Source organism: Urocampus carinirostris, chromosome 9 (assembly GCF_059441175.1).
Source record: "Urocampus carinirostris isolate Australia breed hairy pipefish chromosome 9, RoL_Ucar_1.0, whole genome shotgun sequence".
NCBI lineage: Eukaryota > Metazoa > Chordata > Actinopteri > Syngnathiformes > Syngnathidae > Urocampus > Urocampus carinirostris.
This window is the reverse complement of record NC_142357.1, coordinates 37,639,916-37,657,542: the sequence shown is the minus strand read 5'-3', so window position 1 is coordinate 37,657,542 and position 17,627 is coordinate 37,639,916. Positions and strand designations below refer to the sequence as shown.

General features: G+C 40.3%; 1 protein-coding gene across 50 annotated transcripts in view; it reads left to right on the top strand.

Annotated features, from left to right (window-relative positions):
- LOC148360213 (protocadherin gamma-A4-like) overlaps positions 1–10,106 on the top strand; it is a 275,781-nt gene extending 265,675 nt beyond the window's left edge. For 37 of the 50 annotated variants that reach the window (XM_088343703.1, XM_088343709.1, XM_088343704.1 and 34 more), the window contains 3 exons: positions 182–235; positions 4,546–4,643; positions 7,857–10,106. In XM_088343703.1, the coding sequence (XP_088199829.1) occupies positions 182–235; positions 4,546–4,643; positions 7,857–8,143 (439 nt within the window). In that variant the 3' untranslated portion in view covers positions 8,144–10,106. The remainder of the gene's footprint in view (positions 1–181; positions 236–4,545; positions 4,644–7,856) is intronic. The other 13 variants (XM_088343725.1, XM_088343724.1, XM_088343726.1 and 10 more) reach the window with 1 other exon arrangement.
- The last annotated feature ends 7,521 nt before the right edge of the window (positions 10,107–17,627 follow it).

Sequence of the window (17,627 nt, the reverse complement as noted above, 5' to 3'; positions counted from 1 at the left end):
AATACGATTTAATAAAAAAATATTTGTATATATATATATATATATATATATATATATATATATATATGACCGAATATAACTCTCCACAATGACACAAAATAGATTTTTCTTTCAACTTTAAAAACAACTTTGTACACAAAGTAATAGACCTTCCTGAACAATAACAATGTTGTTTTTCCAGTCCCCACATGCCATACGGCACACATATCCGATGGACGCCGAAGAGTGGGACAAGGTACTCCCAAATTTTGCCCACTCACTCTCCGCCTTTCCTAGCCGAGCAACGCTTAAAATCCGGCCAATCAGAAGTGCCGGTCAGAGGGCGGAGACGTTCTTGTGTTAGTGCGCCCGGGCTGAGTGTTTGTTGTAGCAAGTGCTAGATTTTGTCTTAGTCTCCCCGAAAGCTTGGTGTGCAAATTAGGCCACAATGCCTGCTGTGGCGTAGGAAGGACGTGTCTCAGTGCCTTACAGGAAACCCCCGGGATACGGTGTGAACAAATTGAGGATCGCAAGGTGGAATTGCCAGAAAGCGGGGAATAGAAAAGTACTCATTGGCAAATGTGTTCCGAACCCCAAGTAAACTGATTAAAATAACAAAATCATGTATAGTACGAGTTTTATGCAATATATGATCAAATAACTTTATAAATGTGAAGAAAAACTGTAATGGGACTTGAGCTGGTGTAGTAGAGTAGCAGGTGAATGCAGAGGGTGAGGAAGAGAAGGCAGATTAAAATCATATAACCCAGAAAAAAACATTAAAACCAAATTGTGGGTAGTAAATACTACTTATATGCAATATACGATTAAATAGTCAAGGAAAACTAAAATGGTATTTTCCTTTGTTCTTATATCACTGGTACAGTGGAGTAGCAGGTGGATGCAAAGGGGGAAGAAGACGGTGGACTAAAATTCAAAATGATAATAACCTTGCATAGCTTTAATCACTTTCTTATATTTAATAATAGTCCCGATGGTCAATTAACAAACAGCAATTCGTGTGCCTCTTTTAATAATCGCAAATTTCATTTCTTTGGTTGTCATATTTTTGCTTCTCCCTTTAGCATAATAGCAGCTCTTGGGACCCATAGCTAGGGAATATAGCGCTTAAAATACTATTGGTTATGGCCATATCCCTTAGCCAGGGTAATGATGCATGTTGCTTATTGTACTTCTTTATATTTCTTTATTATTTTCCTCTCCCTTTAGCATCACTGCAAGATTTAGGACCCATAGCTAAACAAATTAAGATTTTTAAATCAGGATTCTGAACTGAACAAAAAGCTAGAAAGGAAGTCTTGTTGGAGGGAATTCGGCTAATAGCATAATGTAGCATAGCATGACGCTGTGACACTGACCAATAGAAAACCAGCATTTTATATGACATCAACCAAAAGCAGACAGGGATCTTAAACATATAACTCTACATACGTACGAACATTGCAAAAAAATTGACCATGTGAAAGAAGTTGTTGTATAGTGGGGGAAAATGTCGTGTATTTTACATCCTAACCTAGAACTATTCTAATCTAGGGACACCGTAACCCGGGGGTCTACTTTATTTATGTGCGTGCAAAAAATAAAAGCAAACAAAAAGGAGTTTGTGTGATCTCCTCGGCTTGGCTGTGTTGCCTTCATGTTCTGTGTGCTCCCACGTGGCTTTTGGTGTAGTTTGGTTGACTTAACGTCAACCACTTTCCCAGTTTGAGGCCACCGAGTAGGAAAAACCAGTAAAATGCAGCTGAGCGTCATAAACCCACCGCATGTCCCAACGCTGCCCACAGGAAGTGATAATACCGACTGCAGGGAGAACTTGATAAGCCAGAGGCTCATTTAGCGCAAATGAAGCGCTCATTTTTGTTTGTTTTGTTTCTTATCTTGAGCAGTAAGAGGGAGATAATGGCTTAGGGCTTTACACCCATTTCTGCAGTGGTAGCACTGGTCTGCTCTGGTAACACGGGTGCTAAACTTTGGTCGCAGCACTCAAGTGTTGCTCACGTCTTTTAAAGTGTATTTCATTATTTTTTCCTGAGCAATGAAAGGGAGATAATGGTTCAGGTTTTTGCACTGGTGTTCAACTTTGGTCGCATCACTCAAGGTTTGGTTGCACCTATTCAAAAGGTACTTGTTTCAAAAATGTATTTGTTTATTCATAGAGCAAGGAGGGGGAAGTAATGGCTTAGGGCTTTATACCTTTTATTTTGCACTGGTGCTCAACTTTGGTTGCACCAACCAAATTTTGGTCGCAACTATCTAAGTGAGATTTTTATTCTATATATTTTTGAGAGTGATGAGAGGGAGATAATGGTTCAGGGATTTTTCACAAATGTTGGACTTGTGTTGAACTTTGGTCTCACCACACATGTTTTGGTTGCACCTACTGAAACAATAATGAAGCACTTATTCATTTTTTATGTGGTATCTCGAGTGATGAGAGTGAGGTAACGGCTCAGGGTTTCACACATAGTTTTGGTCGCATCTATATGTGTAATAATAAAGCATTTTAGTTTTTGTATCTTGAGAAATAAGAAGGTGATAATGACTTACAACTTACTGCACTGGTAGCACTGGTGCTCAACTTTGGTCGCACCACTCAAGTTTTTAAAGTTAGAATGAAGCACTCTTACTTTTTTTGTGAGAGTTGAGGCGATGATAGGGAGATAATGACTTTTTGCACTGGTGCTCAACTTTGGTCGCACCAAACCAGTTTTGATCACACCTGTTTTTGCTTGTTTATAAAGGAATACACGCTTCAGGAACATGCAATTATTGCTTTTGAATGCATTGAAGGGCTTTTGTTGTGTCAGAATTTGATTGTTTTTGTTTGTTTGCAATCTAATGTATCTTGCCTAACCGTTTTAATGTTTACGCTCTATTTCATCAACACACTAACTCTTCCACTGGTAATACTGGTGTGATCAAATGTTTAACTTTATTTTCACAGCTGATAATTTGGTCGCATCCTTGTTTGGGAGAGCCAGCTATGACTTTTAGATCAAAACGTTCAAAACATAATCAGGGTTGGGTAGGGTAACTTTAACTGGATTACTTTCAATTACTTTAGGATTACTCCAATACCAAATATGCTAATAAAAGACAAAAGAAACTAAATATGAATACATTTACTAAATTTTGTGCAGGCTTGGGGAGTAACCGAATACATGGAACGGCAAAAATGATGTTGGCAAGCTGTTTGGATTTATTTTCCTTTTCTTTCTGTCGCATTTTATGTTAGTTTTGCCGGAGATCAAAGCCAGGAGAGAAAGCTTACCACGTGTTGAGTCATAATGTTATTCATATTTAGTTTATTTTGTCTTTTATAAGCATAATTGGTATTGGAGTAATCCAAAAGTAATTGAAAGAAATCCAGTTAAAGTAACCCTACCCAACCCTGAACATAATGCAGAGGGAACATAGTAGCCTAGGAGGTTTTCTACTCTCAGGCACTGTAAATTTGGTCGCATTTGCAGATATTAACCTCAATATCAGTAAAGTGTAACCTCAATATCAGTGAAGTGAAAATAACTTTTTTTTTAAAGTTGGCATTTTGTGGACAACGCTTGACATTAACACCTTTGGTCTGAAAGAAATTTTAGTCACAGTTGAGTGTAAATTTCTCGCATTACAGAATCATGTGGAATCTTTGACGTCAATGTATTTAAATGAATGGCTTTTATTTTTAAGTAAGCATTTTTCAGACAATCCAATCCATTAAAACATAACCCTGCTTGACAATTTTTTGTCGCATTTGTAGGTAAATTGCTCGCATTGCCGTATCTTGTAAGAACGAAGAGATCAATATATTAAAATAGACGCTTTTTATTTTTAATATGACGTTTTGCAGACTATGCACGACATCAAAACATTCCGGATGAATATCTCATCGCATTAGCGGATAAATGACTTGGATTGCTAAGTCCTGTAGAAGCTTTGACGGCAGTATATTAAAATGGACAGCTATTATTTTGAAGTTGCTGTTTTGCGTCCAACGCTAGACATTTAAAAAAAATGTTCGTGCCCGATGAAATCTTAGTCGCAGTCGCTGTTAAATTGCTCACATTGCCTCGTCTCGTTAAAGCCGTGAAATCAATGTATTCGAATGCGGAAGTTTTATTTTGAAGTTTGCGTATGATGGTAGACATCAGAACATATTAAAGCCCGCCAAAATTTTAGTCGTATTTGAGAGTAAATTATTCGCATTGCCATGCGAAAGCTCAGACTTCGGTGTATTAAAAAGGACGGCTTTCATTTTACGGTTAGCATTTTGCGAACATTGCATGACATTTTAACCTAATTTGAAATTTTAGTCACATTTGCGTTTAAATGACACACATTACCAAGTCCTTTAATGGCTTGGGGAAAAAAATATATAAAAGCAGGTGTCCATGCTGTTCCCAGTTAATCCTCTTTTCGTTTAATTCTACTGACGTGTTTACGGTGATCTGTTGCGCCTTGCTAGCAGAAGCCAGATTAGAAATCAGCGTGACCCATTTGTCTACTGTCCGACTCAACTTCATCTCTTGTGCCCCCCTCCCCCGTTCGCAGGGCTCCCGGAGGACCCGAAGTCGCCATGGGAACCGGCCCCTGGCCCCAACCCCCGACTGAAGCCGAGCAGCTCCAGGCATTGATGGCTGCCGCCAATGGTGAGACAGGGATTTCAAAGGACACATTTTTTTAATCCACTTTTCCGACGTTTATGTCCATATTAGGAAATATATTCATGGTTATTATTTTTCGTCAAGTGAAAAAGACTGAACTCAAAAATATTCAGGATAACAAAACACTATAAGTCCCACAAAAATGAATAAGGGGGATTTAATTTTTCCATGACAGCAATGTTTTATTGTAATGTCTTCTTTTTTAAACTTGGTACCATTGTTGAGTCTTTATTGATTTGAATACAATTTCCTACAAAAGAACAAAAGAATATACTAGAAATGTCACCCCAAAAACAACATGTACAGTGGAACCTCAGTTCTCGACCATATACCGTTCAGAACCCTGTTCGAAAACCGATTTGTTCGATCACAGAAATCATTTTTCCCATTAAAAATAATTTAAATCGTTTTAATCCGTTCCAACACCCTGAATGTTCACCTTGAATGTTTAACGTAAACATAAAAACCCAGGCTAATCGTACGTTCGCGTTATCGTAATCTTCCGTACGAAAGATTACGCTATCATGAACGTGTAAAAATAAAAAGTACAAGTCATTTAGCACCCGGGTCTCCACAACAAGTGGTGAGCGGTTCATTGGAAAGGGGCTCCGTTCCAACACCCTCAATGTTTAACGTAAATTTAAAGCTAACCCAGGCTAATCGTACGTTATCGTAATCTTGTGAATAGGATTTCTTACCTTTGTGATGGTCAGCAGAAGGCGCTCGCACACCTCCTTCCTATTTTGCTATTATTTATTTCTTAAATGCAATAGTTGTACGCACTACTTTTCTTTTTTCACCTGTAATAAGGGGCTGAAACACCCGTACGCCGCTCAGCATCGCACCCTAGCGTACACACTCACGCATTACCGGCGTTCGAACTCCGATTTTTTGACCGAACAGCGAAGCAAGAATTTCTCGAAATTTTGGGTCGGACTCCGATTTGTTCGAACTGAGAGGCGTTCGGAAACCGAGGTTCCACTGTATTATATATTTTGTAGTATCGGTAGTAGCAGTATACAATTTTGTGGCGGTATAATCAGGGATCAATGTTATGTCCGGTTGAAAGCTGCTATTCATTGTCTATTGAAATTTCTTTGTAGTTTGTTCAATGCAAAATATGGTTAGAGTTTAAAGCTAGGGCTATGATTAGGGTTTAAGTTTGGATTGGGGCTAGGGTTGGGTTAGTTTGTCAGGGCTGGGTTAGGCTTTGAGCTATGGTTAAAGTTTTGCTTAGGGTTTGGATGAGGGCGAGGGTTAAGTCTAGAGTTAGGGTCAGTCCTTGGGTTAGGCCTTGGATAAGGTTCAAATCTAGTGTTTCATTAAAAAGTAAAAAATAAAGATAGTGTTCATTTGTAAAGTCGCAGGAAGGAAGGAAGAGCGACGTCAAGGCTGGAAGCGAGGGCAGCGCACTTTCCATGTTTACATAAAGAACAGCTCGAGCGGTGGGGGGTTGCAGGGGAGGGGCATGCTTAGAGTTTGTAGCTCTGCATTGCAGAGGCTGAGGCAGAATTATGAGCTTGGCAGAGGACAAAGTAGGAGACGTCAGAGAGGACCTCTAAAAGGGAGTTTTCACACATTCATGATAAATAAAAGTATAAAGCAAATTAATCACAGAAGCTTTTGAAATTTGAACATTTTAATAACACAATGTTTCTTTTATTGGACATAGCTTGACTTTCTCAAATAATCAATTGACAACTACTTAATGATGTTGGTAATAACTAGAAATGAAAATGTATTGTTATGAGCAAGAAATACATATGATTATATGAACATAGTTCATATTTAAATGTTATACAATGAATCATATTCTTCATGTCAAGGATGCCTTGGCTTATTATCTTACCTTTACACAATAGTAGTTGAAGCAAACTAAATGAAATAAACAAAACTCAATGTACTCTTTAAAGTTCTGAAACCTGTACAATCACAACAATCATTGATTAATTGTAACCAGTGCCTCGCTCACATTATGGAGAAGTAAAGGGAAGACATGACCAAGTTGTGCTACTGGCGTGATCGAAAAAAAAAAAAATCTATTCAAATAAGGAACGTAGAATTTTATCTTGACATAGCTCTCCAATAACTTGCTCACATTATAAAGAGGTAGAGGAGACACAACCAGGTTTTTTCTACTTCTATAAAAAAATCTAATTATATTTAAATGTGATACATAAAATGTTTAGAACCTCATCTTGGCCAAGCTTTCTAGTGCCTTGCTCTGATTATGAAAAGGTAGAGAGTTAAGGTTTGCTATTAATTCTATTCACCGTCCACGGATCCTTAACCGCTTGGGTCGTAGGCGAACCAATGAGGACAAAACTCTGGACGGCTTTCTCCACTGTTGACGATCCCTGGCCTCTTCTTGGGTCGTGGCAAAGGTGGCGTTGGCCCAGTTCTTTTGGGGTCTTCCTCTCCTCCTGCCCCTTTGGACTGTGCCCTGGAGAATTTGATTAGACAGTCCTGATGATCCTGTGATGTGACCATACCACTGAAATTTTTAATTTACTTCAATCAAAAATCTAAATATATTTTAAGGAGGCCTGTAAAACTTTGAATGTTATCTTGCCCAAGCTCTCCGATGCCTCGCTTACATTATGAAGAGGTAGAGAGGAGACACAATCAAGTACTTCTATACAAAATCAAAATATAGTCTAACGGGGAACATCGATAGTTAATATCTTTATGACAAGAGAATCTCTTTTTCTCCTTGCTCACATAACAAAGAGGTAAAGAAGATACACGACCAAGTTCTTCTGTGGAAAATTCAAATATATTCTGATAGAGTGCTTAAAATCATTCTAACAAATAGTGTTGGTTAAATTAAGTATTTTAGTCTTGCATCAAGTGACACATTATCGACGTCATATCACTTTAATAACTGTCGACTCGATAATTTTCGGGCATGGCTAATATTTACCTATAAATATGTACTAAAATACTAAATTTACCTTTATTTTAATATCAAAGGGAGATAGCATGCATATACCAAGATGCGCTAATAAATCGGTGTTAAATCTTGATTTGAGACTAAGGGTGTGGCTTAAAGGATCATGGCCTAGTCAAAATCTTCACCTCTGATTGGCCACTTCGTGTTACAATGTTAATTATCCTCAAGAGTGATTTCGTTTTGTGTTTGGCGGATTTGTTTGCTTGATTCAGTATTTAAATTCTGTGTTTTCGTCCTTTTTTCAGTGAATGAGGCATCCGGGACCCTGGGGCCCGGCACCATGGGCCTGAGCACTCGCTACAGCCCCCAGTTCACCCTGCAGCATGTACCAGACTACCGGCAGAACGTCTACATCCCGGGCAGCACCGCCACCCTCACCTCGAACCCGCAGCAGCAGCAGCAACAGCAGGCCATGGCCCAGCAGGCCGGCCAGCAGGCCCTGCCCCCACCCCAGCAGGGGCAGCCCGAGCCTCCTAAGGCCGCCCAGACCCCCGCATCCAAGAAGAAATCAACCAAGAAAGAGAAGAAGTAAAAAGGGAGAAGATCTGACCACAAATGAGATCCCACTAACCCTACCATGAAGTATCGCCACAGGAACGAGGAAAAGTGGGCGTGGCTTTGATACTTCCTGATTAGGACTGGGTGGGTCATTCTGATAAGTACCGTGTTTTCCGCACTATAAGGCACACCATATGAGATGCATCCCTCAAAAATAGTCCTTTGTGATATATTTTTAATATATTAGGTACACTGGACTATAAGGCGCACAGAGTAAGAGCTACCGTATTCACGTACAGTGTAAATTAGTGCAATGATTGATCAGTCAAAAAATGTTGCAAATAGTGGTTTGCAACGGGATTCAAACCCAAGTCGCGCCAGTGAAAAGCACCAAAACCTAACCACTAGATCACTAGTGATACAGATGAGATATGAAAAGGCATTTGATTTGATCTCATTAACACATTATTTTTACTTGGTTCCAGAAACAAATGTTAGAGAATGGACTGTGTAAAAATAATGTGATAATGAAATCAGCTAAAATGCCTTTTTATATGTTATCTGTATAACTGGGGGCCTCATTGCCACAACCTGGGGCAACACACGCCTATAGATACTGTATGCATTTCCAACCTTATCCACTGTATTTTGCGGTATATGAGACGCACCGGATTATGGGGTGAGCTTTCAATTTTCTAGCCAGTTTGGGATACGCCTTATAGTCCAGAAAATATGGTATTTTTTTCTTTTATTATAGCTAAGACACAAAAACGTCCCATGGTTGACAAGTGACAGATTTAGAGTTTCTTCGTGTTTTTTTTTTTTCAGTCAAATATCGTGCATACCCCGGTTGCCATATTTCAATGTAAGCTCCGCCTCCGCGGGAACTCCAATTGCCACTAAGCTAACCGTGGGCGCTCTTTTACCGCTACTACAAACCTCGTCTGCATGCTCATTTGAAGTTGAAACACTTTTATGCTAGATAAGCGTGTAAAAAAGGGGGTTGCCACGCCCCTCGGCCACGCCCCCTGCCAAATCATTGGAATGCACATGTAGCAATTTGCTAGCAAATAAAAAAAACTTGTGTTATTGTAGTTTGAAACGGTTAAGAAGAGCATGCAAGGTCAAACATGTTAAAAAATTGAAATTAAAAAAACGCCCCTTCAATGCTCCTCATTCAGTGCCAATGACGGCTCTAGACGTCAGTTTTGTTTTGTTTCTCCATTAATCGGCGGCGACTAAGTCAAAGTATTGCACTGAGTAGTAACCACATCCAAATGAAGTATTACGATTTTTTTTCTAGCGTAAGGAACGGGCGCTAGCATAGCAACCACTGAATGTACAGAGGATCCGCCCACTCCCAAGCCCCGCCAACCACTATCCCCAATGCACTGACCCTGGCTGGGGTCGCTTGTAAATAAAACCCTGTGAACCGGGTGTTTTCTTGCGCCGCCGTCCCCCAAAAAAATCACAAATTCACTACTGGAATGTGTTAGCGTTTTCCAAGATGAAAAAAAAAAAGTGGACATTTGTGTTGCAATGTACTAACAAACTAACTCTCCGCTGTATATAAAGAAAGATAAGTTTAGATAAGTGACACATGTAGACTAGTTAACTCGTGATATAAGTGTTGCGCATATTTTTGTGTTCACTTTCCTCTTCTATCTTTTATCGCCATGTAAAACAAAAAGAAAAAAAAAATCTGTTTCTATCCTGTAAGTCGTCCTTTTTTGCAGTGATATGATCTTGTGAATTCTTTCTGTCCATATGAACAAAAAACTATAAATATTATATATGTATACGTATGTCTGCTGCTGAATTAGTACTATCCTGCTGTATTATCTTTCTAATCCAAATGCTTAGCCCCGCCCCTTGCTCTTTCCCTTCCTATGCTTTCTTTTCTTGTGTTACTCTTATTTTTATGCTAATATTTATATTGCTGTTTTATTTTCTCTTGGACACTGACGTTTCAAATAAAAATGATTATGAAATCTGAATCTTTCTGTGTTTGTAATTTGTTTTGTCAGTATTGATGACACTTTTTTTTCTGAGGCAAATACTTTTTCAGTAAATAAAAAAAAACAGATACTGTCTCTGATGAGTCTCCCATGTAAAGTCATAAAAGATGAGTATAGCTCTAGCGGTATTATTAACAGCTTGTAATTCTGTTGCTTTTTTGAAAAGTATAATATTCAACTAAACATTTCCTTATTTAATCGGCACCACTAGATAACATATTTGATAAACCAGTATCAATGTAATGAAAACGACTAGACTCATAACGTACTTGAAATGAAACCTTTCAAAGAAACCCCAAATCTAGGGTTAGGGTTTAAAACCTTAATATGAAGCTGAAAGCTGTTAGAAACCCTAAAACCTCTTGAAAACCCCTGATAGAAAGTGAAAACCTTAGTTTGGATCCCTAAAATGCTTTAAAACCCTAGAATGAAGGCACAAGCTGAGTTTGAAACCAAAAACATGTTAAAACCGTAATATAAAGCAGAAATCCTAGTTTGAACTTTAGTTCAGAAGCCTAAAATGCTTTAAAACCAAAAGCTTAGTCCAAAACACTAGACCCTCTTAATGAAACCCAATATAAATCCAAAAGCTTAGTTTGAAACCCTAGAAACATTATAAAACCCTAATAAGAAGTGGAAATACTTGTTTGAAACCCTTAGGGCCGCCAAAAAATGAAGCTAAAACCCTAATTTGAAAGGTTAGGGTAGTGTTTGGCTAAGATTTTGTGTTGGGGTTTGAGATTAGGGTTGGGCTAGTGTTAAGGTTAGGTTAGGGTTTAGGTTTACTGTTTAGAGTTTATGTTCGAGTAATGAATGAATGAATGTTATTGCTATTATACAACAGTACAATGGAATTGGATGACTTCTTTCACTGCAAGTAAAACAAATTAAGATGATAAAAATATGCAAAACAAAAAAAAAAACGGGTTAGATTTATCCATCTATCCATCTATCTTGGTCATATCCCTCAAGAGGGGTAACCGACAGCAAGACAAACACAATAATAATAATAAAAAAAAAAATTAAAAAGGGGGAAAAATGGCAAAAAACACACAAACATTTTTGGACCATGGCCAACCCAAGTGGCCAAACACCCAAACAAGTGCTTTCGTCCCTCCAGATGAAACGGGACACAAGAAAACGGCCATGTCACTCTGTTCAGGGTAACACAACACACTCTTCTGTTCAACAGCAGGCCCAGACAGCTTTCGCTGGTTTACCCCTGCCGCATCATACAGGTGCCCCGCCAATCCCTTAGAACACGTCTAAAAATCCCACTATCCTTTTACAACACCTCTCCACTCATTCCTATCACCAACAAGAGCTCTAGCTTCCATTACACTTAGACCTTTTTCCTGCAGTGCACTCATAACACCATCCATCCACGTCAATCGCGGCCTTGCTCTGTATATCATCTCCATGTGTCCAAACCAACAGAGTACTCTCTCATTCACACGCTTGTTCAGTTCCACTACTACTCTGTCTCTCACAATTTCATTTCTTAATCTATCCAATCTTGTCACTCCTAACATACTCCTCAAACACTTCATCAGAAAAACATGTAATTTCCTTGTCAAATCTGCGTTCCGGCTCCAAGTCTCTAGGGTTATGGTTTCATAAATCTAACTAGGGTTATGCTTTATAGGTTAGGGTTCCAGTTAGTTTAGGTTTGGGTAATGAATGAATTAATGAATGTTGTTGCTATTATACAACAGCACAATGGAAATGGAGGACTTCTTTCACTGAAAGTAAAACAAATTAAGAGGATAAAAATGTGCAAAACAATAAAAAAGGGTTTAGATTTATCTATCTATCTATCTATCTACTTTGGTCATATCCCTCAGGAGGGATATTCATTACCCAAACCTAAACTCGAAACCGGAACCCTAACCTATAAACCAGGGGTCGGGAACCTTTTTGACTCAAAGAGCAAAATATATTAATTTTGTTTTGGGAAAGAGCCACACCATATATTATGAGACAAATTTACTAAATTGCTAAACCCGCGCCCCAGACAAAAGCTCAGTCTTCAGCACATTTATTTTTGATGATTTCATAAAAATTATGAAAAGAGAATAATGCCAGAGCCAGTGTCCCAAAATCAACAAACATACCACTTTAAACTTGTCTCCTTCTTGCAATTACTCGATCAGTTTAACTCATTTTGACCCTTTTTTTTTATACATATTGGTTTCAAAACCGGATGCAAGCAGTTATTTTGTAAAAACGTCACAACATTCTGCAAACAGGGAGCCTGATGTGCTTGCCTTTGGCGCAGACGGCGTAGGGCGAGAGATGGGCGGGAGTGCTTGCACTTTTTACATAGCTCCGCCCATCCCTCCCACTCACCCAATCAATTAACTTTAAGTTCTCTTCCGGTGTTTTGGCGTATTTACAGTTTGTTCTGTGGATTCATCATAAGGTATCTGAACACTGAACACATATTATATAGTGAGCTTTTATATAAATGATTCTTTAGCGTTGTACAGCCAAAACAAGTTTTTTTTTCGGTGTGACACCTTGACTGTAAATTGTAGTGAAAAACGCGCCCAATATATTCTGTGTAGTACTGCTTTGTAATTGAGCTTTGGTTTGGCTTTGCGTGTATCTGAACAGGATTAATAACTCGAGTTTTGAACGAGATGGAGAAAATTTGGATGCAATCAAATTTGTCTCTGAGCCACAGGTACTCATAGAAAGAGCCATATATGGCTCGCGAGCCATTGGTTCCCGACCCCTGCTATAAACCATAACCTCAGTTAGATTTATGATTACAGTAATGTTTAAGCTAGGATTAGTACTCGGGTTCAGGGTTAAGAGTTTAGGGTTTGGTGTAGGGTGAGCGCAGGGGTTAAGAGTTGAGGTTTTTGTTACCTTTTGAAGTTTAGGGTTGTGTTAGGGTTTAGATTTATAGTTACTGTAAGGCGTAATATAGGGTTATGGGTACGGTGGCCACTCAAGTCAAGCAGCTTTCTTTGATCGTTTTACAGAGTAACACAGGTTGCTTTAAAAAAAGCTGTAATGTGAATCTGGCATGCACCTTCCCAAAAATGTCGACCGATTGCATAACCGAGAAGCAATAGTGACTAAATTGGAGAAAAAACAAACCCCTCGCACCCCCTATCCTTCTCTGCAGAGTCCAAAAACCCTCCTAACATTGAGTCACAAATCATTTGCATACCCAAGATGGCCGATTGAGTTCCACCCCACTCTCTCAGTCATTGTGTTCCTTGGTCGCTAGGGCAACCGCTTGTCGCCATGTTGGTCCGCTCCTGCAAACACATGGGGAAATTAGTCGGAGCACAAATTCAGGAAACCTGCATGAATGACTCACCATGGAAAACACTGTACACAAAGAAAAACGTTTTTATTGTAACCTAAGCCCGATTGAAACCATCATTTACCGCATTTCTCGTAAATATAATTTCCTGGTCATAAACTGCAGCAACACATGACTGATTAATTGTCCTGGGGGGAAAACAAAAGGAATCTTTATTACGCTCCGTTGAATGTATGGCTTCAAAGTCACTTCATCAGCGGATGCCTCACAGACACTTTTTGTTGTGCCCCCCCCAAAATGAGAAGACAGAGAAGCGCTTGTTCTCGACCCCCCTTTAGTCTCGCCAAATTAAGCGCATTCCTGCTCATTAGAAATAAATGGAGAAGTCGTGGGTGACCCTTTTCACTCGATAATAAGCAATTAAAGCGCAATAGGGGTTTTCAAATATAAAATGCTACCCCCCCGCCACATTTTTTTGGAATAAAACATATGACTCACAGTCAAAACTAGCGATGTGTTTCTATGAGTCAGCAGCCCACCAATCAGGAGCCAGCACCCTTCGAGACACTATTTTATTCTTTGTTTCTTTTTTTATATTGAAGGCGCACGTGATTGGTCAATATGTGTTGCGTCGTCTCTGCGTCTTAAGAAGAGACTACAATTTGAAGGACAACAATAAAATACCTTAAAAATTGAATGAGTTGAAGCAGGAAAAGGAGCCAAATTGAACCTGGGGTTAAATGGTAAATGGCCTGCATTTATATAGCGCTTTTTAAGTCAATGAAGACCTCCCAAAGTGCTTTACAATGTGCTTCACACTTACCCATTCACACACACACACTCACACACCAATAGGGAGTCAGCCATGCAAGGCGCCTACCTGCTTATTGGGGGCATTAGGGATTCAGTGTCTTGCCCAAGGATACTTCGACATATAACACGTAGGAGCCGGGAATCGAACCTGCGATCCTTTTCATCCGAAGAAAAAATGATTTAAAAAAGGAAGGCCCAACCCCGACTTGTTTGTTGACCAGTGACAGGACAAAAACAAGAACAATAATAATAACCACACTCATACTTCCCCATACCTGTCAACCTAAGCAAATCGCTCTCCTTATTAATGATGGCAATTCCCCATATTAAGAGATAATAAGACACAACACTTCACCAATTTACTCACAGCAAGACCAGAATGCCACCACAATATTACATACACGACAACCCTTTGACATTAAATAGTGGTAGATCTCATTCCACACTCTATTTTTACGCGTGAAACACAAACTGTCCCCAGAATATTAAACAAAAACAAAAAACATTTGCTTGTTTAAAACCAGGAGTAGATTTTTTTTTACCAAAATAGAATTACAATATAGCAGTTAGTTCACGTTCAAAGACTTAGTTCCTCTTCACAATAAAGCAGCCTCAGACTAAAATACTTGTCATATTTACTGATGGGAATCACCTGTGCCCGCTCAGTTGGCGCCAACTGCCGCGGGTTCTGGTTGGCTCCTTGTCAGTATTTAAACTCTGGCCTGTCAGTCCCCTGTGGTCAGTCCGTCTGTGAACCTCAGTGTATACTAGGCAAGCCTTTTTAGACCCTGTCTCCCACTTGTCCCCTTTTTGCTCCTGTCTGTCTCCGGCTACGACCTGTTTTGATCCTGACCACGTCTGCTCTCCTGTCCCGGCTTACGACCTCTTTTTGTCCCCGACGACGTCTACTCTCCCATTCTGGCTTATGACTCATTTCCGACCCTGACCACGCCTTGCTCTCCTACCGACCAGTTTTCCCTGACACTGCCATCTTTCGCTATGGAAGATCCACTTCCGTGTTCGGATCACAATCTGAGCACGAGAGCAACTTGCCTCCCGCGTCCAGCGAACACAGAATCATGGGCGCAGCCCTTCCTCTTTCCTTCAACAAAACTCGTGGTAAACGCCACGCAACTGGGTCCTGTTTCCGTTCTGGTCCTGACAATACTAGTCTTACCCGTAAAGTGATAGTTTTGATTATGTTAATGATTCAAATTCCTCCCCTATGATAAACAAACACAACACGGCACCTATTTACTTGCAGCAAGACAGACTATGTCGAATAAAAAAAGACAATTTGTGTAAACCAAATAAATGCTTAATCGAAGAAGTGACGGATTCAAAGAAGTGTTTTTTTTCCAGTCAAATATCGTGCATACCCCGGTTGCCATATTTCAATGTAAGCTCTGCCCCCGCGGGAACTCCAATCGCCGCCAAGCTAACCGTGGGAAGATTCAGATTGCTACTGTACAGCGATGTCAGGACCAGAACAGAAACAGGACCCAATTGCGTTACGTTTCTCACAAGTTCATTAAAGGAAAAAGGAAGGGCTGCGCCCACGATCCGGTGTTCGCTAGGCGCGGGGAAGCAAGTCGGTCTCGTACTTGGAATGTGATCCGAACACGGAAGTCGATCTTCTGTAGCGAGCGATGGCGGTGTCAAGGACGGTAAAAACAGGTCGATAGCCGGGACAGGAGAGCAAAAACGTGGTCGGGTCGGAAACGGGTCATTAGTCGGGCCGGGAAAGGAGACATGGTTGGGGTCAAAAACAGGTCTTAAGTCAGGATGGGAGAGCAGACGTGGTCGGGATGAAAACAGGTCATAGCAGCAGACAAATGGGGGGATCAGGAACGGGCAGGTGGAAAAACGGGTGCAAAAACAGGACATGCGGGAGTCAGGGTCAAAAAAAGGCTTGCCTTGTATCAGTAGAGGTTCGCAGACGGACTGACAACAGGGGACTGACAGGACTGGCTTCAAATAGTGACAGGGAACCAATCAGAACCCGCGGCGGGTGGCGCCAAATGAGAGGGCAGAGCTGAGTCACATCGGTAATCATGACAAGAGACCATATCATACTTACCAACGCTACCACTTTACATGTTCAACTACCGCTTTTCTCCCTTTAAATAAAACCTCCAATGAAATAAAATTCTACCTCTTTTAAATGTCAAAAACTTGTATGCATTATCAAAAACAACGATGACATTGTCGTCTGATACCAGTGACCAAGACGATCCAGATTAGAGCACAAATGGGCAAAAGGAGATCGGTCTAACACAAGAACATACAAAAATGATTATACAGCGTACACCTTATGAAATGATCACTAACATATGAAACAAGGGGAACACATACAAGTGAAATTTTTCCCCACGTGGCGGACATCTGATCCTTATTTAGAAAGAGGAAGTGATGTCACGGTAAGTTGGCGCCTCCCCCCCGCAGTGCATCGATGGTTAAAGAAAGGAAGTCCTTCCTTTCCTGCACCCCTTCTTACAAACTTCCTCTGTTCATCCTCCTTTTGTGGAAGGCCCCTGCCCCTGCCCCCCAACTTTTTGCCCCAGTTTGCTGCAGCTGTGCGCGATGGTGTCTCCATACATGTCGAAGGACATAAAAGCTCCTCTGTGCTCGGAGGATTTCCTCTGGGCGGATGAACACATGACTTTGTCTCAACTTTTGTTTCTATCCCCACTTTGTTGGGGATATTTCTGACATGTGAGCTACGATAACTACCTTATAAAGCATCCTAAGTAGCTCACTTGGTTAAGAGTTCAGATGTGTCTCATACCATTTGGGATTTGATCATCACTCCATCCAAGTATATTATTGTTAATTTAGATCACATTTTGTGACAAAGCTTCGAATAAAAATAGCTAACATACACCATTTTCATACCTGTCAACCTGTACGTTTTTTGCCGTACAAAGTACATTTATTATGCATTTTAAGACGTGTACGACGTACAAGAAAATCTGCACGGAAAAACGCAAAATTGTCAATTATGGGTACCATCCGGTATACAAGGCAAATCAATCAAGTCAAACGAGTTCGCCGCTATCTCGGTATCGTTGCGAACGAAGCGAGCGGTTTGATGCTACTGTGCGCATGCATCTGTCGCCTCGGATTTCATGTGGTAGTTATGTAGTGAATGGAAGTCTGTTTCTTTTTAGAGAACCGGCTTTTTCGGCTCAACTCATTAAGGAGAGCCGGCTCTCAAATGGCTCACTTGATTTGATGCATTATACAGTGGAACCTCGGTTTTCGAACGCCTCTCGTTCAAACAAATCGGAGTCCGACTAAAAATTTCGAGAAATTCTTGCTTTGCTGTTTGTTCAAAAAATCGGAGTTCGAACGCCGGTAATGCGTGAGTGCGTACGCTAGGACGCGATGCTGAGCGGCGTACGGGC